Here is a 26,818-nt window from a genome sequence, read left to right on the forward strand (position 1 = left end):
AATAAAATTTTATAAACCTCATGGCAGAAATTAAATAATTAAGTAAATAACTAAATCAAGATTAGAGGTGGAATAAGGGCCTATGATGGAAAAGTTAGAAAGAAATTTCAAAAGCAAACATGATAGTAGGAAGGGAAAAATAAAGAGGGGGAAATCGGAGGGGGAGATGAACCATGAGAGACTATGGACTCTGAGAAACAAACTGAGGGTTCTAGAGGGGAGGGGGTGGCGGATGGGTTAGCCTGGTGATGGGTATTAAGGAGGGCACATATTGAATGGAGCACTGGGCGTTATACGCAAACAATGAATCATTGAATACTACATAAAAACCTAATGATGTAATGTATGGTGATTAACATAATAAAATAAAATTTAAAAAAAAAAGCAAACCTGAAATATACTATATCACTATTAATACTCTGGGTGAAGCAGTCAGCTTTAGAAACAATCAGGTAAAATATTTTTATATCAACAATTTAGTTAGCCTATAGAACTCAGGGTTCCACATAGGTCCCTCAAAATTTCAGGCTAAGTATCTTAATTAATAGCACATTTAATCAGGCCTAGTATGCAATTTTTAGGTCATTCTCTCAATTCCACTACAATAACTACTAGGGTTATATAGAAAGAAAAAAATCCATACCTGTTATCTGAAAATCTCCAAATTAAACCAAAACAGAGGGAATAAAATCCCAACTGAGTGGAGGTGGGGAAAGAAAGATGGCCATGGCTTTCTCCGGGTCTCAGAAGAGTTAAGATTATACAGAATCTCTTAAAAATCTAAAGGATAATAAAATTAAATCTAAAGGATAATATCACCCTCTCTTCCTACTGTGATTAAATCAACTACCGTTCTTTCCACTCCTGTGTCATTGATGCATCTTTGCCAAATCATACAGTATTAAGTTGAATATAGATAATTAGGAACATCCTGGAAAAGCTCCTAACTGAGAAACTATTTCGATAAGAAACATGTAAATCTTCGGACTGGTACACTTACCAAGATATATACAACCGAAGCCACCCTGGCCAATGGGCGACCCTAATTTCCACTCCTTCTTTGTCATATCAGTGATTATCTCCCCAGCTGCAAAGTGTTCTGCAAGTCGTCTCTTTCCAGGTCCCTGTCTTCCAGCTTGAGCTGCTTTTACACGAGGCATTTTCACTATAAAATGAAAGAAAGCGACACTCAGAATTCTAATCCTCAAAATGCTGAAAACATTTTCCACTAAGGAAAGCTCTGTGCTACAAAGGTACTTTTCAGATGTGGACAAGGATTTATGACATGACAGGAGATACTTTACACATAGGCCCCGATCCATCCTCACATCTCTGTGAAGATTACATTATCATCCCCATTTTACAGATGAGGAAATGAAGGCTCGGCAAAGTTTAGCAAGCTGTCCAAGGCTATGTACCTAGAAAGTGGCAAAGCAACAGAAATCTGCTCTTGAGGACTAACCTGGCTTCTGGCTTCAAAGCCTCAACACCACCGCCCACAATTACAAAAGTCACCACAGTGAAGGAGAGGACCTTTCAAAACAGTGACAAGGGAACAGTGGCTCTTTGGTCATTTGGCTTCACAGACAAGGCCAAGCTGGTGACTCCCAGTGCTCTATGCTTCCCTTCTCACCCCTTGGCAGTGAATCTGGATTCACCTTTCTCACTCACGGCCAAGGTTAACATAACATTCAGAGAAAACAGCGTGTTATGGTAAAAACCGCCCTGGGCTAGACTCAAAAGCCCCAGATCCCAGTGCAGCTATGATACCAGTTAGTCTGGAGACTGTGATCAAGTCACTTCTCTCTGGGCTTTAACTGCCCTGAGATGTAGTGAAAGAACCCCCCCCCGGGGGGGGGGGGGGGCGACTCAAACTCTCAGTTCGACACTACTGATTGAAAAAGATTTAAAACAAATACTTTCTCGGGTAGTGAGCGCCTGGGTGGCTCAGTCTTAATCAAGCATTAGCCTTCAGCTCAGGTCACGATCCCAAGATCCTGGGATGGAGTCCCTCGGTCAAGGAGCCTGCTTCTCCCTCTGCCTCTGCCCCTTCCCCCATCTCATGATCTCTCTCTCTCAAATAAATAAATATTTAAAACAAATACTTTCTCAGAGGCTACAATCTGCAACACTTGAAATGGTTGTTCAGGTGAAAGACAGGTTTGTTACATTACATAAGGTGGTTTGCTTTGGAGCCTAGATATTCCAAGTACATATACAAAATACTAGAGGGGCATTTTTTTTTTAGCAAATCTCCAGCCACTATCACACCACATACATAAACTCCATATATGCAAATGCTCTTTATTAACTTATTGGGGATTTTTAAATTTAATTTGTCCTATAGAATACCAATCCCTCTTCATTGTCTAAATCTTCTCTAACAAAACATCTTCAAAATAAATGAATGTGGCTATTATTTCTTCCTATCAAACAATTCTCTAAATGTGTATTTTTAATCATTATAAAATCCTTCTGAACGGAATTTCAGTGTAAACCGTAACAGACCAGACTCAATACACCAGACAAGGTGACTTTTACAGCTATGGTTGTAGACTGAGTGCAAGAAATAACCAAAACCAAAAAACAGGGGAAAAAAAAAAAAGAAAGAAAGAAAGAACCAAGGCATAGCACTTCCAAATACTAAAATGGATGCCTTCTAAATTTACCCCACTGTAACAAATCATCAGAGTAATCTCCTATTTGATGATTTCCTTATAGTAGTCAAGACAATTTAAAATGAGTTAAAAAAAAATTTTTCCTCTTTTTGTAACTCAAGATAGTAACCAGACTATCTTTTGTGTTTTACTGGAATTCCTTTCCAAAAGTGACCATATTTCAGATGAAATATGCTAGCTCACCTTCTACTCAATACAAATTGTAGTCAACAAAAAGTGTTTTTCCTCCAAATTAAGTGGTTAGCTTTTACTCTGAGTTTTATTCCTATAGCCTACTTGTAACAATTAATACATTCTGGAATGACTTTCTTTCCTTCCTAAAAGCAGTCCCACAGAATCAGCCATCACCGTGAGTCTCCCGAAGCCCTGAACAAACCACTGCTTCCAAAGGTTCGCTGCTACTGGAGATGGTGGGACTGGCAGCGCACCTGTTTAATCTCCCCAAATTTCCCCATAAAACCAAATAGGACAACTAGAGAGCAGGACTCAAACCCGACGGGCAACATCTACAACAAAACTAAGCGACAGTATTCCCTACATCCACAAACCCCAAAATGGGAGTGGGTGAAGAAGCCTCAGACAGCAAGGTGACCTACGTGCTACCAGCAGCTGTGAGGGAAGCAGCAGAAGCGAGGGCGGTGTCTCTGAGGAATCTAAGAATCCCCAAGTTACTTCTCAGAAGCACAGAGACAACGTGGGAACAGCAGCCCAAGCTGGGAAGGGCCGTGCATACTCCAGCAGCAGCATCATGTGGGGCTCTGCTGGAGGGGCTGGAGCAGGCTGGCCTCCACAACTCTGCAAGACCAACCAGCCAAAACACTCTCAGGTCAAAACCTCCCCAGGTGGACAAGAAACAACTGGGAATGGAATCCAAACTCAGCATCACAAAGCTAATACAAAGAAAGGAAAAAGAAGGTTCAAACACAAAAGTGGATCTGTAAGTTAGCCTCCATTGTTTTGGAACACTATACCAAAACAAAACAAAACAAAAGAGGAGGCTCTAGAAAATGACATAAAGTCAACCTGAACTATACCATCTAGAACTAATTGCACATAGAAGAAAAATAATTGCTTATAAAACTCAGCAACAAAAAAGGATCAAGGCCTAGTCCCGTGCAAATTGAAATTTTTTAAAAAATCCCTGCAGAAAAATACATAAAACATGCTTGCCAAAAAGTTGAGAACTATGCACCAATATTTCAAAACAAGCTTAAAAATCTTTACATAGAAAGATTAACAAGAGATCAGAATTAGAAAAACTCAGAGACCAAGTGATAGAAGGAAATAACTAAAAAGTCACAATCATTTGAGAGATGAAAACTAAGCTAGAAGGAACATCAGACTGAAGACAATTTAAACACAGTGACTTAACAAAAATAGAAAGTGAAAAGGAAAAAAATTTAAAAATCAAAAAGGGGGAAAAAGATAAATATTTCAAGAGAAAATCATAGATTTAGAATGCAGAAAAAGAAAAGCCAGTGAACATACAACAAAGAAACTCAAAGCAAGGGAACAGAATACTAAAAATGCTTTAATCAAAGAAGACTTTCCTAAACTTTAAAAAAAAAAAAGTGAAATTACAAAATGAAAGGTCACACCTTACACAGTACGTGGAGAAATCAGCCCAGGACAACCCACACTCCGACATCACCTAGTAAAATTACAGAACTCCACGAAAAAGAAAGTGTTCTTTGAGCATCCTGGCCAAAAACAGATCTTTTATAAGGAAAATAAATAAGACTGTCATCACTCTGACAGCAACACTTATGCCAGAAAAAAAAGGGGAAGTAACGCAGTTAAGACAAAACAAGAACTGAAGATTTTATACTCAGTTAAATTTCAAGTATAAAGACCAGTGTGTTCTCCGCATGGAAAAAGGGAATAAGAATCCACCAGGAACAAGCCTCAGGTATCCAGAACGCCTCAAGAAACATCCACCAGGAACAAGCCTCAGATATCCAGAACGCCTCAAGAAACATCCACCAGGAACAAGCCTCAGGTATCCAGAACGCCTCAAGAAACACCGCTGTAAGAACTGAGGGTGCGCAGGAAGCAGGTACTAATTTGTAGAAGACTCAACAAGGACCCTAAGGAGAAGACACAATATATAATGGGCACAGTCCTGATGAAGGGGATACGGTACAACTGTAAAACACGGGAGAACATACGCAAAAACACCCAGCTCTCCAGGAATCATACTATAAGTGATACTTGGTTTTGTAAACTAAGGTTACTGTACACATAGCTGTGGAATAATGCAAATGAGTAACTATGTGATATTTTAATTGTGCCATCCCCTTGTATCCTTAAAAATTGAGATTCAAATACGAAAGAAAGGGGATACAGATGACAGAAGAGGTTAAAAATGCTTTATTTGAAAATAGTTTTCAGAGGTTATTTTATTTTTTACAAAGTGCACGCATGCGCGTGCACACGCGCACACACACACGCACACACACACACACCCTTTGCATTTCCTAGGCCTAGCCACAAAAAAGCTTAGAAACAAATAACCAACCCAGTAGTAATGAGTATCTCTAGTATACAAATTGTATTCTTAAAAATACTGTTTCTTGTCAAAGAAACCAGATTCCTTGAAGAGAGGACTGATTCCAGATGTGGAGCCAGAAATGTACAAGACAGACTTGGAACATCTTGTCATTTCCAGGTGTCAAGGAAGCTATCAGAAACTACTAGAGTGATGTCAGATATGTCTAAGGAACCAACTTAGGTGTTCCCACTGACCAAAGATGGGCCAATTTGAGTCAATAAAGATAATAACTGCTATGGATTAAAACACATAAAATGGGTAAATCCAAGAGTTTGTAATAGTTAAGAAACCCTAAGCGGTCACCTCTAGAGAATAATAGGAAACCACTCAATTTTGAAAGCTGCTTTAAAAAAAAAAGGAAGGAAAAGAATCAAGCATTTATCCTTTCTTTCTTATATGAATTGTACCACTGGGTAACCAAATATTAGATGAAGAGAAATTTCTCCTTATGGAAAAATTTCAGCTAATAAATGAATAAGAATGGTTTTAGGTTAACACCATTTCCACCTCCTAATGAATTAATGGATCTAGACACTGAGCACTGATAGCTACTAACATCAAAATATGAGAGATGTCCAGACATATTATACGCCTCTTGATAAAAGTACATGCCACTACCCATGAAGTAATCTTGCCAAAAAATAAAAATAAAAAATTAAATAGACCCTGAATCTGATCAAGCCTATCGATTCACAGGATATGAAAAGAACAGAAGAACACGACCAACTATAGCAGAGGAATGCAATCAGCAAAGTCCCAAGGGTGAGAAACCCTAGAGTACATATAATCCCATTTTTTCAACAGATAAAGGGCAAAAAAGAAGAGACGGGAGAGAAGAGAACCAGATGCAGAAAGACTTAAAACAACATATCCAAAACAAAAGAAAATCAGGCAAAACTACACCGCAGTTTAGGGATGCATATCTGCGTGGTAAACCAATAAAAAAAAAAAGGCAGCGATCGCCCTAAAGACAAAAGTTACTTTCAGGAAGTGTAAGAAAGTTGTGATGAGGCCGGGCAGGTGGTTAGTTCATGATGTGGGTGGCAGTTCTAACAGTACCTTATAATTCATTAGGTCTGTATCTGCTTCATAAGGTCTTCTGTATTGTGAAATATTTTATGGTTTTAAGCCTTAAAAAATTGCTGTTCCTATAGTTAACAATCACCAAGGGACAGAAACTGAGAATCTTTTCATACTCTATGAGCTTGTCCAATCAGACACACACGCGCGCACGCACTAAGTAAAATCTGTACTTCATTTCCTAAGAACTATCAGTTGCCTTTTGCTTTTTTATTTATAGGTACTTCCTATATATTCTCTAGTGAAGAAATTAGCTCTTTATATTGCAAATAGTCTTCCCTATTTATATTTTGATATTGTTTATTTTTAGCTTTTGGACTTTATGTCATCCTTGCAAAGTCCCCTCCCAGTCAAATTACTCTTTTCAAATATCTCCCATGTCTTCTTTTAGTTTTTTTATGGTTTCATATTTGGCTGATGAAATTCTGATTTATCTACACTTATACTGGTATAAGATAATCAGAGGAATCCAGAATTTTCCAAATGGTTATCCAGTTTCTTTTCTTTTCCTCAGTCATGCGTGCACATTAGGGAGATCCACAGGGTTCAAGGAACTTAAATACACCATACGGCCTAAGTAAACTAAGGACAAAAAAAGTTCACGCAACGTTGTTCCTTTTTTTTCCCTTTTTTTCATATAAAGTTGTTCTGCCAACACCAGAACACCATTTCCTATTCTTCTAAATAAAGGCTTATCGGTTGTGCCCCAACTGACTCTGGTGAACACCCCTCCTCCAGCTTGGCCTGAGGTCTGTGTCCCAGCCCCGCCAGTGTCCCCTTTCCACGTCCTACCACACCCCCACTTCACTTTCACAGCATTTGGCCACCCGTCTTATTTCCTGGTTCAGGGTCACAGAAGTCTCCTACTTTCAGAGAATATGAGAGCTGTGTTTCTCAATCTCCTTGCTGCTTTTCAGGTGATTTCTGAAAAGAAGAAAGAAGTATTTAACACCAGAAGCCCCTGCTCAAAAACTGTTAAGTTTTACAACCATAAGCATTTGCCTCAATTATTCAGTGACGTTCCTAAAGAACTTAAAACACTAATTTGAATTCTACAATCGCCTCAATACATTATAGGCTTCTTCTAATGAGAAACCCATACCTACATTAGGTTTCTATTAAACAATACACTGGAGGGCACAAACCTCAACCAAATTCAACCTTTCTGCATCACTTCTGCCCACTTGGAGCAAAGCAAATCCACTATTATGGTAGCTTACAGAGAGGTTTCTAAGAAAAGGAAAACTTCACTGTCACAAAATCCATTACATAATCTGACCATTTCTTTTCCAAGTGATAGTAAATGAAATGCAGATGCAAGTGAAAAGCACATCAAGATGCAAATCAGCACTGCCCTTTGCTGAAATCACTCACTGCCATATTCCGTATTAGCATATTCACCAAAATTTAATTGTAAACAGAGTAATTATGGTACTAAAGTTATTAAATACACAAAGCAAGCTTGGAACTATACATATTCAAATAGAATTTCAGTGGCAGATCAACTTTTATATCTGAAACAATAACCTAATTAATAGTCAGCTCTGATAATAAAATGGTCCTGTTTCTCAGATAACATTCCCAAAAAAGTTCTGCTGTGAATATTAAAATAAAGTTTTGTGAAGAGATTTTTTAAATTTCAATAGCTATATTTATCACAATATGGTACTGTATTTAGACAACTGACATTTTTCTCAAGTCCTGGATTCAAATTTGGAATAATTTTCAAGACAGAAAAAAAGCTTGAATGGATCAAAAAGTATCAATTACACTTGATGAGCTCTACAAATTCATCCGATCCAAACTGGGGATTTACAGTACAGCAATAAAGCCTGTTATACACTCGATGGCTGGTCATACGTTCCCCTACAATAGATATGCACATAAGCTCCCCTGGGGGGGGTGGTCACATACTTTTAGGGAATCTTCTTTAAATCATCAAGCTTCTCTGATGTTTTTAAACTGCATGGAGACACACTGACTCAGGGATAATTCTGAACAAACTGGCCTACACCATTCCATCCATTAACATGGTACCTACAGATTCTTCTCTCCACTCAGCGGTGTAAAGCTTTTTCTCGCCCTCCCCCATCTACATTGACTTAGGTCTTTTCCAAACCCAAAGATCTCTCTCTTCTTCAATCAAATCTGATCTCTGAAGTTTCAGGACTGTTCTCACCTCTTATTTTATGTAATAAATGTTCTGTAAGTTTCTAAGCTCCCTGGATATTAGAACTGTCTTCCAACACATGCAGTAGGTAGGAATTCAATAAATGTGTCAAATTAAACAGCAAAAAGGGTTTTTCTTCTCAAGTATCTGATGTCTAACTTTATGCTTAATGTACCTCACTCAACTGCAATGGACACTGCCCTCCTTCTATAAGCCTGGCAACTGACAGCTCTTCCCACTCTCTACAATGACTGTCGAACCCTGTTTATTCTCCTCAAAACCGTCCTTCCCTTTCTTAACTCATAAATTTCAACAGATGACCTCATCTCCCAGTTCAGAGAGAAAACTGAAGTTTTAAGTGGGAATTCTTTTATCTTTTTTTTTGGGGGGGGGAATTCTTTTATCTTTCTAAGACCCAAACCTATATACCACCTTCACCCACATCAAGCCCACCTGGGGCATCCAACCTATCCTTCGTCCCTCGTATCACAATTCAGGGAAGCTCTGCTCCTCTACCGAATGTCAGGTCCTTTACCTCTGCCTTGTATCCCATCCCCTCCCACCTTCTTAGGACTTAAAACACTAATTATTAGTGTTTTAAGTAAATTAGTGTTTTAATAAAACACTACTAATTAGTCCCTCCCCATTATCATCCTAACTTTCTTCTTCCTTTCATGCAAATGTCTCAATAATCACATGCCCCTACTAACCTCTCCATTCCCTCCCTGGCGCCACAACCTGGCTCAGTCCAGACTTCACCTTCAGGTTCCGCTCCGACTGCTCTTGCTAAGGGCACTGAATCCAAATGACAGCGCACCCTCCCATCTGCCTGCTCAGAATACAACACTGTTGTTCATTCTTTCCTTCTGGAAACATTCTCTTCCTTTGCTACTGTGGTATCCTGGTGCTCATTCTATGGTTTAGGCCATTCACAGTCTAGGTAATTTGGGAAATACGAGTAACAGCTTGTTTTTTCAAGGAGTTTGTCCTGCTTTTTGACATACAGTTTTCCAGGGGTGAATCGTGTTAAAAAAGCAGACCACCTACGTTTCCCCAGCTTACACCAAAATATACATTTTATAATGTGAAAATAAATAACATAAAAGAAAAAACATGCTGTTAAATAAACCTAAGATCTTAGAAATAAAATTAAGAGCTTTGAAATTAAGATGGAGGCATATACAAAAATAGAACTGGTTGATATACTTTTCCTGTAAGCTAACAGAGCTCAAGAAAAGACTTTATAGTCTCGAAGAGATAGCTGCACACCCATGTTCACAGCAGCACTACTGACAACAGCGAAAAGGTAGAAAGAAGCAACCCAAGTTGCTTCCAACTGCCCAAGCGTCCATGGGCAGATGAACTGATAAACAAGATGTGGTGTATACATACAATGTGGTATTATTCAGCCTTAAAAAGGAAGGACATTCTGACACCTGCTACCATATGGGTGAATCCTGAAGACACGCTGAGTGAAATAAGCTAGGCACAAAAAGACAAATATTGTAGGATTCCACTAATATGAGGTATCTTACAGCAGTCAAATTTATAGAAACAGAAAATAGAATGGTTGCCAGGGCTGAGGGGAGGGGGAAGAAGGGAGCTGTTGTTTAATGGGTACAGTTTCAAATTTGCAAGATAAAAAGGCTTCAGGAGACTGGTTACACAACAATGTGGACATACCTAACACTACTGAACTGTACACTAAAAAATGGTTAGGGTGGTAAATTTTGTGATTCTATGTTGTTATTTTCCCCCCACAATTAAAAAAAGAATGAAAAGAGTTTTACAGACCCAATAGGTAAAACAGACTTAGTATAATACCAATATATTCTTGGTGACTATGGAATCACCCTTCCCCTGCACATGTGCACACCCACAACTGGAAAAGCATTACAAGTGGTATTATTTCAAAGGTTGTCCTTAACGGATGCTAATTACAGGCCTATCCCCTTTTATTGCGCTTTGCTTTATTACGCTCCACGGATACTGTGTTTTTTTTTTTTTTACAAATTGAAGGTTTGTGGCAACCTTCTGCACAACAAGTCTATTGGTGCCATTTTTCCAACAGCATTTTCTCACTTCGTGTCTCTGTGTAATTCTGGAAATTTTTGCAGTATTTCAAACTTTTTCATTATTATTTTATTTACTATGGTTATCTGTGATCAGTGATTACGACTCACTGAAAGCTCAGACCACAGCATTTTTTAGCAATAAGATTTTTTAATTAAGGTATATAATTGTTTTTTTATCCATAATACTATCGCACACTTAACAGACTACAGAACAGTGTAAATATAATGTTTATATTTGCACTAAGAAACCCAATATTCATTTGACTTGCTTTATTGCAATATTCGCTTGATTGTGGTGATCTAGAATGGAACCTGCAGTATTTCCAAGGTATGCCTGTACAGAAATCTACTAGTTATCACAGCAATAAATAAAGGCTAACTAGGAATTATGTGAATTTATTACATGAATTACATTCATTCATTCACTCACTTAACGAATATTTATTGAATATAAGCCATGTGCCAAGCACTGTTCTAAATACTTGAGAATTGAGGGGCAGAGCAAGAGGGCGGAGGAGTAGGAGACCTGGATTTCGTCTGGTCTCAGGAATTCAGCTGAAGAGGGATCAAAGCACTGTGAACACCTACGAACTCAACAGGAGATGGAAGAGAGTAGCAACAACTCCCTGAACAGAGAAGCGACCACTTACTGGAAGGTAGGACGTGCGGAGAAGTGAATCCGAGGCGATATTCGGGAGGATAGTCGGCGGGGGAGGGGGCCTGAGTCAGCCGCTTCTGGCAAGTGCTAGAGCCGCGGAGCACAAAATTGGAACTTTTAGAAGTCGGCTCCGCTGAGGGACGTCGCTCCAGTGGCTAAGCGGGAGGTGGAAACCTCGCGGGACAGTGTGGACACAGGACCCTCGGGGTCACAGAAAGACCGGGGGGTGCCTGAGTGTGGCAGAGCTCCCAAGTATCGAAGCAGGGAAGCCGGCTGCAGAGACGGAGCCGAGGCGCTCAGCTCGGGGTTGCCATAAACTGTGATCCGCGGCCCAGTCGGGCCACTGCTCCTCCAGCAGGGACCCAACAAGCGGCAGAGCCGGGGAGACTCCCCTTCCTCCCCCGGGAGGAGCGGCGCGGGAGCGCACCGCAGGGATCTGCTGGGTTTGGAGACTCCACACCGGGTCGGGTGCCAGAGATAGACATGCTCGGTCACAGGCCGGGTGAGCACGGAGTGCGGCCGGAGACCGGGGACACGGGAGTGACTGACTGCTTTTCTCTGGGGGCGCGCGGAGGAGCGGGGCCCCGAGTTCTCGGCTCCTCCGGGCAGAGAGTGGGAGGCCACAATTTTCACCCTGGTCCTCCAAAGCTGTACCGAGAGCTTGCAGGGAACAAAAGCTCCTGAGAGCAAACCCCAGCAGCTTGCTTAGCCCCGAAGGACAAGGGCGGGGCATTTCCGCCTCCGGCAAAGACATTTGGGAACCACGGCAACAGGCCCCTCCCCCAGAAGATCAGCACGAACAGCCAGCAAGCCAAGACAAAGTTTACCGATCAAGGAGAACGGGAGAACTCCAGCGCTAGGGGAATACTACACATAGAATTCATGGCTTTTTTACCATGATTCATTAGTTTTTCAAAGTTAATTTTTTTAACTTTTTTGGGTTTTTTTGAATTTTTCTTTTTCCCTTTTTCAACCATCTTATCAATCCCTTTCTTAAAAAAACATTTTTTATTTTTCATTTTTAGTGTCATATTTTATCCCTTCATAGTAGTTACCCTTATTTTTGGCATATATATATAAGTTCTTCTCTCTTTAAAATTTTGATATACAGTTTCTTCTAACAGATCAAAATATACCCTAAATCACTAGTGTATGGCTTTGTTCTAGTCTCCTGCCTGATCACAGTCTCTCCCATTTTTTTTCTTTTCTTTTTTTTTTAATCTTCTTTCTTCTTTCAAACAACTTATCAATTCCGTTTATAAAACCTTTTATAATTTTCATCTTTACAGTCATCTTCCATCCCTTCATTATATCAACCCTTATTTTGTACATATATAAGTCTTTCCTTCTTTAAAATTTTAGGAGGCACTTTCTTCTAACAGACCAAAATATGCCCAAAAGCTAGTGTGTGGCACTATTCTATGCACTAGCCTGATCATATTTGATCGTATTCTGGTTTTTTTTGTTTTGTTCTGTTTTTGTTTGTTTTTATCTTTTTCTTTTTCTTTTTCTCTCTCTCTCTTTTTTGTTTCTTTCCCTTTCTTTTCCCCTGGTTTCAGGTCTTATCTGATTTGTATACAGTATATTTGCTGGGGACGTTGTTAACCTGTTAGCATTCTCTTCTTTCATTCATCTGTTCTCCTCTGGACAAAATGACAAGACGAAAAAAATCACCTCAGCAAAAAGAACAAGAGGTAGTACCGTCTGCCAGGGACCTACTCGATACTGACATTAGTACGATGTCGGACCTAGAGTTCAGAATCATGACTTTAAAGATACTAGCTGGGCTTAAAAAAAGCGTGGAAGTTATTAGAGAAACCTTTCTGGAGAAATAAAAGAACTAAAATCTAATCAACTTGAATTCAAAAAGGTTATTAATGAGGTGCAATCAAAAATGGGGGCACTAACTGCTAGGATAAATGAGGCAGAAGAGAGAATCAGCGATATAGAAGACCAAATGATGGAAAATAAAGAGACTGAGAAAAAGAGAGAGAAACAACTACAGGATCACGACGGCAGAATTCGAGAGATAAGCGATACGATAAGACGAAACATTAGAATAATTGGGATCCCAGAAGCAGAAGAAAGAGAGAGAAGGGCAGAAGGTATATTGGAGCAAATTATAGCAGAGAACTTCCCTAATGTGGGGAAGGAAAGAGGCATCAAAATCCAGGAGGTACAGAGAACCCCTCTCAAAATCAATAAAAATAGGTCAATACCCCGACATCTAATTGTAAAACTTACGAGTCCCAGAGACAAAGAGAAAATTCTGAAAGCAGCTCGGGAGAAGAGATATGTAACCTACAATGGTAGAAACATTAGATTGGCAACAGACCTATCCACAGAGACCTGGCAGGCCAGAAAGGACTGGCATGATATCTTCAGAGCACTAGAGAAAAGAAAGCTGGGGTGGCAATTCTTATATCAGACAAATTAGATTTTAAAACAAAGACTGTAATAAGAGATGAGGAAGGACACTATATCTTACTTAAAGGGTCTATCCAACAAGAAGATCTAACAATTGTAAATATCTATGCCCCTAACGTGGACGCAGCCAATTATATAAGGCAATTAATAACAAAAGCAAAGAAACACATTGACAACAATACAATAATAGTGGGGGACTTTAACACCCCCTTCACTGAAATGGACAGATCATCTAAGCAAAAGATCAACAAGGAAATAAAGACTTTAAATGACACACTGGACCAAATGGACTTCACAGACATATGCAGAACATTCCATCCCAAAGCAACGGAATACACATTCTTCTCTAGTGCCAATGGAACATTCTCCAGAACTGATCACATCCTAGGTCACTAATCAGGTCTCAACCAGTACCAAAAGATTGGGATATTCCCTGCATATTTTCAGACCACAGTGCTTTGAACCTAGAACTCAATCACAAGAGGAAAGTCGGAAAGAACTCAAAGACATGGAGGCTAAAGAGCATCCTACTAAAGAATGAATGGGTCAACCAGGAAATTAAAGAAGAATTTAAAAAATTCATGGAAACCAATGAAAATGAAAACACAACGGTTCAAAATCTTTGGGATACAGCATAGGCAGTTCTAAGAGGAAAGTATATAGCAATACAAGCCTTTCTCAAGAAACAAGAAAGGTCTCAAATACACAACCTAACCTACACCTAAAGGAGCTAGAGAAAGAGCAGCAAATAAAGCCTAAACCCAGCAGGAGAAGAGAAATAATAAAGATCAGAGCAGAAATCAATGAAATAGAAACCAAAAGAACAGTAGAACACATCAACGAAACTAGGAGCTGGTTCTTTGAAAGAATTAACAAGACTGATAAACCCCTGGCCAGACTTATCAAAAAGAGAAGAGAAATGACCCAAATCAACAAAATCATGAATGAAAGAGGAAAGATCACAACCAACACCGAAGAAATACAAACAATTATAAGAACATATTACGAGCAACTCTATGCCAGCAAATTAGATAACCTGGAAGAAATGGGTGCATTCCTAGAGATGTATTCAACTAGCAAAATTGAACCAGGAAGAAACAGAAAACCTGAACAGACCTATAACCACTAAGGAAATTGAAGCAGTCATCCAAAATCTCCCAAGAAACAAAAGCCCAGAGCCAGATGGCTTCCCAGGGGAATTCTATCAAACACATTTAAAGAAAAATTAATACCTATTTTCCTGAAACTGTTCCAAAAAATAGAAATGGAAGGAAAACTTCCAAACTCATTTTATGAGGCCACCATTACCTTGATCCCCAAACCAGACAAAGACCCCATCAAAAAGGAGAATTACAGACCAATATCCTTGATGAACATGGATGCAAAAATTCTCACCAAAATACAAGCCAATAGGATCCAACAGTACATTAAAAGGATTATTCACCATGACCCAGTGGGATTTATCCCTGGGCTGCAAGGTTGGTTCAACATCCGCAAATCAATCAACGTGATACAATACATTAACAAAAGAAAGAACAAGAGTCATATGATCCTCTCAATAGATGCAGAAAAAGCATTTGACAAAGTACAGCATCCTTTCTGGATCAGAACTCTTCAGAGTATAGGGATAGAGGGTACATACCTCAATATCATAAAAGCCATCTATGAAAAACCTACAGCGAATATCATTCTCAATGGGGAAAAGCTGAGAGCTTTTCCCCTAACGTCAGGAACGCGGCAGGGATGTCCACTCTCACCACTGCTATTCAACACAGTATTAGAAGTCCTAGCCACAGCAATCAGACAACAAAAAGAAATCAAAGGCATCCAAATCGGCAGAGAGGAAGTCAAACTCTCACTCTTTGCAGATGATATGATACTGTATGTGGAAAACCCAAAAGACTCCACCCCAAAACTGCTAGAACTCATACAGGAATTCAGTAAAGTAGCAGGATATAAAATCAATGCACAGAAATCAGTGGCATCCCTATACACCAACAACAAGACAGAAGAGAGACAAATCAAGGAGTCGATCCCATTTACAATTGCACCCAAAACCATAAGATACCTAGGAATAAATTTAACCAAAGAGGCAAAGGATCTGTACTCAGAAAACTATAAAATACTCATGAAAGAAATTGAAGACGACACAAAGAGATGGAAAAACGTTCCATGCTCATGGATTGGAAGAACAAACATTGTGAAGATGTCAATGCTACCTAGAGCAATCTACACATTCAGTGCAATCCCCATCAAAATACCATTCACTTTTTTCAAAGAAATGGAACAAATAATCCTAAAATTTGTGTGGAACCAGAAGAGACCCCGAATAGCCAGAGGAATATTGAAAAAGAAAAGCAAAGCTGGAGGCATCACGATTCCGGACTTCCAGCTCTATTACAAAGCTGTCATCATCAAGACAGTATGGTACTGGCACAAAAACAGACACATCGATCAATGGAACAGAATCGAGAGCCCAGAAATGGACCCTCAACTCTATGGTCAACTCATCTTTGACCAAGCAGGAAAGAATGTCCAATGGAATAAAGACAGTCTCTTCAACAAATGGTGTTGGGAAAATTGGACAGCCACATGCAGAAGAATGAAACTGGACCATTTCCTTACACCACACACAAAAATAGACTCCAAATGGTTGAAAGACCTAAACGTGAGACAGGAGTCCATCAAAATCCTAAAGGAGAACACAGGCAGCAACCTCTTCGACCTCAGCCGCAGCAACTTCTTCCTAGAAACATCACCAAAGGCGAGGGAAGCCAGGGCAAAAATGAACTATTGGGATTTCATCAAGATAAAAAGCTTTTGCACAGCAAAAGAAACAGTCCACAAAACCAAAAGACAACCGACAGAATGGGAGAAAATATTTGCAAATGACGTATCAGATAAAGGGCTAGTATCCAAAATCTATAAAGAACTTATCAAACTCAACACCCAAAGAACAAATAATCCAATCAAGAAATGGGCAGAAGACATGAACAGACGTTTTTCCAAAGAAGACATCCAAAAGGCCAACAGACACATGAAAAAGTGTTCAACATCGCTTGGCATCAGGGAAATCCAAATCAAAACCTCAATGAGATACCACCTCACACCAGTCAGAATGGCTAGAATTAACAAGTCAGGAAAGGACAAATGTTGGCGGGGATGCGGAGAAAGGGGAACCCTCCTACACTGTTGGTGGGAATGCAAGCTGGTGCAACCACTCTGGAAAACAGTATGGAGGTTCCTCAAACAGTTGAAAATAGAGCTACCATACAATCCAGCAATTGCACTACTCGGTATTTACCCCAAAGATACAAATGTAGGGATCCGAAGGGGTACGTGCACCCCAATGTTTATAGCAGCAATGTCCACAATAGCCAAACTGTGGAAAGAGCCAAGATGTCCATCGACAGATGAATGGATAAAGAAGAGGTGGTATATATACACAATGGAATATTATGCAGCCATAAAAAGGAATGAGATCTTGCCATTTGCAACGACGTGGACGGAACTGGAGGGTGTTATGCTGAGTGAAATAAGTCAATCAGAGAAAGACATGTATCATATGACCTCGCTGATATGAGGAATTTTTAACCTCAGGAAACAAACTGAGGGTTGCTGGACTGGTGGGGGGTGGGAAGGATGGGGTAGCTGGGTGATAAACATTGGGGAGGGTATGTGCTATGGTGAGCGCTGTGAATTGTGCAAGACTGTTGAATCACAGATCGGTACTTCGGAAACAAATAATGCAATATATGTCAAGAAAAAAAAAGAAAAAGATAGCAGGAGGGGAAGAATGAAGGGGAGTAAGTCAGAGGGGGAGAGGAACCATGAGAGACGATGGACTCTGAAAAACAAACTGAGGGTTCTAGAGGGGAGGGGGGTGGGGGGATGGGTTGGCCTGGTGATGGGTATTAAAGAGGGCACATTCTGCGTGGAGCACTGGGTGTTATGCACAAACAATGAATCATGGAACACTACATCAAAAACTAATGATGTAATGTATGGTGATTAACATAATAATAAAGTTTTAAAAATAAATAAATAAATACTTACTTGACCTCAAAGAACAAAGGTCCTGCTGTTTGACACATATTCTAGCAGAAAAAAATATTAGAAAAAGAAACAAACAAACATAATGGGTAAATTATATAGTATTTTATAAAATGTAGGTGCTATGCTTTAAAGAAAAAAAAAAAAGGAAAAGAAAGGAAAGGAAAGTAACAGACCAGGGGGATAGAGGACAGGGAGAGCAGGGTGGCAGGGGGCACATGAGCCTCAAGGAGAAGGTAGGCGAGATCTGAGCAGACTCACAGGTGGTGTGTCTGTGGGGATATTGTGAGCAGAGGGACAAGCAGTGCAAAGATCTTAAGGTAGGAGCACGCCAGGCAACCGAAGAAGAAGTACGCCAGTGTGGCTTACGTGGGGGGAGCAAGGGGAAAATAGGAGGGGAGAGCCAGGTAACACAGGAGGAACACACTAAGCAGAGCCCCACAGGCCACTTCAGGACTCTGACATTAGCAAAAGGGGAAACACGCTTTTACAAGATTTGGGGACATGTATTATGCTTGTTTTGTTTTTTTTTTTTAGATTTTATTTATTTATTCAACAGACAGACAGACAGACAAGCAGGCAGAGTGGCAGGCAGAGGGAGAGGGAGAAGCAGGCTCTCCGCCGAGCAGGGAGCCAGATGCGGGGCTCGATCCCAGGACCATGGGATCACGACCCAAGCCAAAAGCAGCCGCTTAACCGACTGAGCCACCCAGGTGCCCCTATGCTTGCATTTTAATTCACAATAATTCAATCAAAATAAAAATCATACTCTGAACACGAGTCAAGAATTCTCCTCCCATTGACCTGTTTCTCACCAAAGCTTTCACATGTTTGATATTTTTTGCTAATGTCTGTTATTCCATTCTCAGAATCCACTCCATCCATAGGCTAAACTATGTGAGCCTGTTATAAATTCAAAATCTTCAGTGCTTCTGTAGTGCCTTTGTCACTAATGTCACCTCAAGGTAGGAATGGGTTTATAATGGATCAGCTTCCATTCCTAAAAAGTAGAGCCTAGGACGAGGCCCTGTTCTCCCTTTAACTTTAATATAAGTAATTTAGTAGTGCTATTAGAGTGAACGGTTTGTAACTTTTTGACAGGAAATATAAAAATTTTACCATGCTACACCTCTAATTTCAAATAAAAATAATACTGAGTTCCATGCAATTCTGTATTATTCCAATGTATAGTACCTGCTTCATTAATCCATTTGCTTGACAAATATTTATGCTGAGCATACTCTGTGCCAGAACTGTTCTAGAACACAAGGATAAAGCAGTGAACAGGCAAAAATTCTTGCCCTCATTAAGCTTTTTTAAATTTAAGATAGAGAAACTGTTAAAAATTAAAACATGCTCAGTGTCCAATGGTAATAAGTGCTAAGGGAAAAAATAAAGTAGGAAGAGGGGAGAGGGATGGGGGTAAAATGTAAAAGATAATCTGGTAAAGCCTTACGAGAAAACGACACTTAAGCAGAGACCTGCAACACAGTGAGGGAAGCTGGCCATGCAGTCGTCTAGAGGAAAACCATCCCACATGGAGGGAACAGCAAGTGCAAAGGCCCTAAGGCAAGAGTATGGCCAACTTGTTCTGGAAGCCAAAGTGGCAAGGAGGTGGGTGCACCTGGAGAAGAATCCGCCAGGGGAGAGCACTAGCTGATGTCAGAGATACAAAAGAGCACAGGCCTGGTGGTCATGCCCAACACACAGGCCACTCACTGTAAGGACACTGACTTTGGATCTCAGGAAGATGGGAAATCCTAGGAAGGTTTTGCACAGAGAAGTAGCATGCTTTGGCTTACATTTTTTTTTTTTTAAAGATTTTTATTTATTTATTTGACAGAGAGAGACACAGCGAAAGAGGGAACACAAGCAGGGGGAGTGGGAGAGGGAGAAGCAGGCTTCCCACGGAGCAGGGAGCCCGATGCGGGGCTCGATCCCAGGACCCTGGGATCATGACCTGAGCCGAAGGCAGACGCTTAACGACTGAGCCACCCAGGCACCCCTGTCTTACATTTTCAAAGGCTAGCTCTGGTGAATCCATCAAACATATTGGATGGGGGCAAAACAAAAATAGCTACCACTTATTACAGTGGTGTTGCTATTGGAAAAACCAATGACTGGCATTAATCCTTCCTAGATAATAAGAATGTCAATTTTTTAAACACTGCACTGACTTTTAGCCACCAAACAGAGGGGTACAGAATAACCTAAGAGGATTTTTAGATTTTTTTTAAACTTTACATGCACTACCGTCCCCCCACCCCCCAAACAAGTCTTCAGTGCCAAGCAGAAACAATTGATATTAGTGACAGATGGTCTAGGAAACATGCTAATCATCTCTTACTCTACATTTTCTAAGCTCTATCTTTACAACAATTTAGTTAACCAGAATCAGAATATTTAATATTTGAACTCCTTTATTCCAAAGGCATTTATGAAACACCTCCAAAATATGTGCCAGAAACTGATGCTTGGAGCTGGAAACGCACATGGATAAAATGCAATCTTTGGCCTCAAGAAGCTGCATTTAGCTTCATGCAGAAACACCTTCATATGGTTAGGATTTTTATATCATCAGCTTCAAACAAGGATCAATAAAAAGCCCTCCAGGTAAAGAATGTTTCTGAATCCTCTGATAAAACTACTTATTAAAAACAGTGAGCAGCTGTAGACATCTACAGAACCAAACTCTATTGGTTTCAGGGCAAGGAGAAAGTGCCTCTTCCAGTGGGCTGCAAGTTTTTAAGATAGGAAGATCTCTGAAACCCCGTGTTTTCTCATTTTTTCAACTAGCGCAAGTTCAGAGCAAAATTATAAACTGAATTACATAAGTATCATGGTCTACGGCAGCAGCTCTGAGTCCTGGCTACGCATGGCAATTGCCAGCAGAACTCTGAAAACAGAAAGGGCCTCTTCCACAAGAGCCCCGCAACCATGTGCTGAAATGCCACACAGAAGAGGTGATACACGGACTGGACCACCGATCTAGATAAGCCAGCACATGTTCCTCTCTACGTTCAGTTCAGTCACTCATTTTCAACATACTAGCTCTGTTACACACAATCCTACTGTATAAGAGGATGTCAATAAAAGCTCCCTCCAGTTCATTTCAGAACTTGGAAAAAAACAAATTAGTGAATGAATGATTCAAGAGGAGCCCCCCCAAAAAACCACCCTTTTCCCATCCCCTCATATCCCAGATCAAAAATCACTCATTTACATTTCAAACTTATTTGGGATTAAAAAGTAATTACATGTTTTGGTATAAATGGCTTCCTGCCAAACTACAGTAAGTCAAAGAATAAAAGCAAACAAGAGATAATCGGTCAACAAAGAACTTCATCACCTCTTTTGCTAAATTATAAATTACATCAGGAACAATTTGAAAGCAATATACTTAAAGACAATTCTCTTACAAATGAGCCAGCTAATCAGAAGTTGATTAATGCATTTGATTACTGCTAAGAAATCATCTAAAAAATAAAATACAGCATCTTGAGTTTATATAGCCTCTTCCCAATCAGACCAAGGGTCTTCATATACTTACTTTTTTTATCCCCACAAATCCTGAACTGTAAGGAGATCCATAGAATAACAACATACTTATTATCAATACCATTTAACATAAAAACCTGTGACAAAGGAAGGTTAATTGTGAGTTCCTATTAGGGACACCCAATCAATCAGTCCCCCTGGTCTCACTCTGAGAACCAGGCATATGAACATAAGTAGGAAAAGCATTCACGGCTATATGGTACCTGTAGGGACACTAACAAAACAAGAGTCAGATACAGCACAACCATCCATGAGCATACAGAAGTGAACCTCCAGAGATAATGATCCTATAAATTCATAGGCTTATTCCTGAAAAACATCAAGCTAACTCAAACTGTGACACCATCTTTGGAAGCAATTGTCACACTAGTCAGGTTTTCACACCTACGCTGGAAAGAACTAGGTGAAGACTCACGCTTCTAATTCTGAGAAAGAAAGTGGGTATTTTCAGAGAAGAAAAATTTCTTCCTAGTCAGAATGTTTTCTACTTGTAGTGGGAAACTGATTTACATTACACTATAACATTTTTTGGTACAGCGAATAAAATGTTTAAAATACAGTATATCAAGTGTATTTCCTCAACTTTAATTTCCTTTAAATGATTTCTAAGAGTTCTAAAAGAGGAGCACTAACTGCAGAATTAATTTTCAACTGAAAATACACAGGATGGTCCAATTTCAAACATAAGGGCAGGAGGCCTTGCTGCCACCCCTTCCCTGGAAAGGCGAAGGATCCGGTGAGGTCCTGCTGTGCACCTCTCTTTCTGACTTTAGATGTGAGGGTTAGAAGATCCATCCCTGGAGTCCTAACAGGTCTCCAGGAACCAACCTCGAAGAAGACATTCCAGTAACATTCATTCGTCCTACAGAGAGCAGACGCTGGGTACTTCCTGCTCTGGCCATACAAAGGCATGACATCTAAGAAGGGAGCAAGTCTAAAGATGCTGACTTCAAAGGGAGGTGACCCACAGGCCCTACAAAAGGAGCTACAAGGGAATGATTCTCTATGTTAAGCAAACACTGAAACTGTTCTAAAATTGGAAAAGGTTAAACTATACTGTTAATATGTCTATACAGCACTTAGCATGTTTTGGTAATTTTGTAAATGATAGATTTCCCATTAGTTTTCCTATTTGAGGACAAAATTAACAACCAGACTTTGTTTACAGTTAATTCCCTGGGTGTTCACATTTAAATCTACACAGGATAGCAACTGCACAACATTTTTCCTTATATATTCTTGTGGCAGGGCTCGAGGGGAGAATAGCTCTAAATACTTGGAAAGTAAATTAGGATGACCAAATAGTCTGAGCATATCAGAAGTGTACTCCAGTCATTAAAAGGGTTTTCATGAAAACATAAAAGAAAAACTTTAAAGAGTCCCAGAGACAAGAAGGTTTTTCGAGACAACAAAATAAAAGTCAAGCCATACTGTTTGACAAATTAAAAATTCTCCACAGGTTAAAAGTAGCATAAACCTGAAAGACAAATGAAAACAATATATAAAACATGACAAAAGGCTAATTTTCTTAGTATTTAAAGATTCCTTTCTTTAAAAAAAAGGACAAAAACCCAACAGAAAAATGGAGAAGTGAGGTGCAGATGGAAATTCACAGAAAAAGAAATACAAAAGGCTTCTAGAAACTCCTTACTAGGAGAATTTTCAAAACCATACAAAGTAGAGAAGCAGTATGATGAACTCCTGCATACACGTCACCCAGTTTCAACAATTATTCACACAAGGCCAATCTGTTTTTTCCCTAAACCCGATCCACTCACCCCTGCAGACGGTTTCAAAGTAAACCCCACATATCATATCGTTTCATACGCAAATTCTTCTGTTACTTTTTTAAAAATATAGTCACTAGGGCGCCTGGGTGGCTCAGTTGGTTAAGCGACTGCCTTCGGCTCAGGTCATGATCCTGGAGTCCTGGGATCGAGTCCTGCATCGGGCTCCCTGCTCAGCGGGGAGTCTGCTTCTCCCTCTGACCCTCTTCCCTCTCGTGCTCTCTATCTCTCATTCTCTCTCTCAAATAAATAAATAAAATCTTTTAAATAAATAAATAAATAAAAATATAGTCACTAAATATCATCACATCTAACAAAATTGACAATCATTCTGTGATATCATCTAGTAACAAGTTTAAAGACTCCCTAATTGTCTCAAGAAGTGTCTCCTTATAGCTGATTTTTTACTTGCTGCATCTGGTGGATGTGTCTTTGAATCTCTTTAATGGACAAATGCCACCTCTCTCTTTTATTTTTTTTCCCTTCCCTTGTCGTTTGTCTTGTAAAATTTCCCCCTTTGTGAATTTTGCTGATTGGGTCCCTCTACTGTCACTGAATGTGTTCCCCAACATCTTTTGTTACTGTTGTTGCCCAAACTGCTCTGTCATCAATCTGGTGTCAGTGCCCTTCAGTGAACACCAGGAACACACCTACAGTGAAACCAGTTGGGAGAACACATTCCAAAGGGAACAACACTAGGGTGGCTCAGTAAGAGAATGTTAAAAAGAATCTATTATAGGATTCAGGCTTTGGCTGGGTAATTTGGGGGAGAACCTAAGGAAGCAGGAGTTTCCCTAAATTGGATGTCAGAAAGTGGGGTAATTCTATGACTGGGTATGTCAGGGAGGGGAGACTAGAATGAAGATAAGGCTGTAAGTGGTAAAGAAGCAGCCATCACTCATTTTGGTCAAGAATTTTGTGGACAACACAGAGACCTTGGCTTTGTGCCTGGTTTCATTTTATCATAATGTGAGTGAAACCCCATCTGAGGTATTCTGTGAGATTGCTTACATTTAACCGGAGGACATGGCCTGTCTATGAATGTCAGACAGCTTCTGCAGCCAGGGCTGCTCTTTTCCCTTTTGCACTGAACAATGGAAGCCCTTTGGGTTGGCCACCATATCCTTCTGATTCAACCCCAACAGTCCTGGACGTTTTCCTTGCTTTCTAGTATAAGATGTTCCAGGTTCCTCAGGCTCATTTTCCTGTCCCAAACCTAAAATTAATCACTTCTACAAAGAGCCTGTCTTCTTTTAGTGGAAAATGGATTAGAGACCAAAATCTGGGCCCTACGACATTCACTGGTCCCAACTGTCATTATTTCTAGATCTTTTGAGTGGACAAAGCTAGAATTTTTTTCAAAGAGAAAATACATCACAAGTTTATATCGATATTTCCTGTTCAAACTTAGGATTATAGGTTTTTGCTTAACTTCTTTGCCTTTATATTTGTCTCTATTCTCTGTTAAAATCCTTGGTTCCAAAGAACATTAACCTAAATATTTAACTGATACATATTCTCTTTGAATCTTTATAATTTTGTAAAACATTTACATTTCCAAAATCAAAACAACACACGATGTGTTCAGAAGTCTAGCTTTCATTCTCCAGTCTTCCTGTCCTTTCCCTCCATGTAACTGCTTTTGTTAGTTTTTAGTTTATCCTTCATTTTTTTCTTTTTAAACAACAAATAAAATACATTTATCTGCATCACCTGTGTCTTAGGTTAAGAGGTAAAATATTATATACTTGTCTGTCACCATGATTTCTTTCACTAACACTATACCCTGAAGATCAACAGCAAATAGGCTCAGCTTCATTAATAAAATGAAAAATAAAATTACAGTAAGGCTTAATTTATCATTAAAATCACATTTTTAAGCTATCGGATTAGCCAAATTCAAAGAGCTAGAAAATACACAGGACTGGTAGGAGTACCAGGCCCATCAATTTAGCATTAGCTACCAAAATGTTACATACACAGCCCTAGGGCTCAGTCCACTTCTGGCAATTTGTCCTATAGGTACACTCACATCCTGTCAAATGTATGTGAAAATTAACGAAGGGAAACCTCACTAAAGTGGAGTCAGGAGGCTAGAAGGTGCAACCATACCACTCAACATCAATTACTAGAAGAACTGTCAATTACAGACCCAGCAGAAGAATGGTCAACAGAAAAGAACCATCAATTACAAGTCCCACAGGGAAAGATGTACATTGCATCTCCCACAAGAAATAGATCGCCCACCCAGCTCAGCCACTGAGAAACCTCAGCACCCAGAACCTTTGCTTCTCTCCAGTGGACTTTCGCTCAGAACACCCTCTCCCAGCTTCCTCTTTCTTCTCTGTAAAATAATGTTCCTCTCCTTTGTCGGACTACCTCCGGTTTTGCCACAGTTTGCTTGTCCTGAATTACAATTCTGTTATTTCTGAATGAATCCATTTCTGCCAGTAAAATAAATGTATTTTAAGGTTAACATGTACATGGATATTCACTGCAGCATAATATAACAAAAGACTAGAAACATCCTTAATTTACATCAAAAGTGAACTTAAGTGAATGATGACATAGCCATAGAATGAATATGCAATTTAAAAAATGAGGTAAACCTATATCCATCAATATGGAACAGTCTCCAAGATACAGTTAAGTGAAAAATGTACGCTGCATATGCTTGTATATGATTAGCACTCGCAGGACTTGTGCAACAATGTACCATATATATATATATATATATATATATATATATATATATATATATATATATATATATATAGCATATTACTGGTACCCTATATAATCAATTGGTAGCAAAAATGCCTTTGTGGTAGGTTTAGTTTCCATTCTTTATCCTCCTATACTGTCTAAATTTCTTACTGTGTGTATGTTATTTTTCAATGAAAACATTTTTTTAAAGATTTTATTTATTTATTTGAGAGAGAGAGAGACAGCGAGAGAAGGAAAACAACAAGCAGGGGGAGTGGGAGAGGGAGAAGCAGGCTCCCCGCTGAGCAGGGAGCCTGATGCAGGACTTGACCCCAGGACTCTGGGATCATGACCCGAGCCAAAGGCAGACACTTAACAACTGAGCCACCCAGGCGCCCCTCGATTAAAACTTTTTTTTTCCAATTAAAACATTTTTAAAGAATTCTTCATGACTAATAAAGGAACTTGTATTACATAAAATACCAAGTAGCTCTTTCCATTGTTGTTACTTTGGAATCTGCCTGTGCTCTTTTAACATCAGGATCTTCCCAAGTCAGCCCAGCCACTGCCTCAAATTAAAAACAGAGCAATCGACTATGTAGAAAAACAACTCTCAATGCCTACATTTGCAGACAAGCCCATACCTTTGTGTCTTGATGTAAAGCCTAGGTCAGTCTTTAAAGAGCAATACAATCTGAAAGACTATTAACTGAAAGTGAATACTGACATGAATTCTTACATTAATATGATCCTTTATTTTTGCCCAAATAATCCTAAATGAGTAAAAATATGGATGACTGAATCCATATACAAGAAAGAATCACTTAACCATTAATTACAGCTCTTATATATGAATCAACTAACATATAACAATAGCTACCCTCACTATTAAGCACCTATATGACAGGCTCTATGTTGGCTAATTTAAATGCATTATCTCTAACTCTTAAAATAACCATAAAACATAGGTGGCATTATCCTGAATGCATATAACAAAACTGGGAATAAGAGAAGTTAAATAATTTATTCATGGCTTTTACAACCAATAAGTTAGCAGGACCAACCGCGATTCAAA

General features: G+C 39.5%; 1 protein-coding gene across 5 annotated transcripts in view; it reads right to left on the reverse strand.

Annotated features, from left to right (window-relative positions):
* VRK1 (VRK serine/threonine kinase 1) overlaps nucleotides 1-26,818 on the reverse strand; it is an 88,467-nt gene that overhangs the window by 46,396 nt on the left and 15,253 nt on the right. For 4 of the 5 annotated variants that reach the window (XM_027572157.1, XM_027572156.1, XM_027572155.1 and 1 more), the window contains exon 2: nucleotides 1,001-1,165. In XM_027572157.1, coding sequence (XP_027427958.1) covers nucleotides 1,001-1,165 — 165 coding nt within the window. Of the gene's footprint in view, nucleotides 1-1,000; nucleotides 1,166-7,176; nucleotides 7,234-26,818 lie in introns of those variants that run through there. The other variant, XM_027572158.1, reaches the window with a different exon arrangement.

Source organism: Zalophus californianus, chromosome 6, assembly GCF_009762305.2.
Source record: "Zalophus californianus isolate mZalCal1 chromosome 6, mZalCal1.pri.v2, whole genome shotgun sequence".
Taxonomy (NCBI): domain Eukaryota; kingdom Metazoa; phylum Chordata; class Mammalia; order Carnivora; family Otariidae; genus Zalophus; species Zalophus californianus.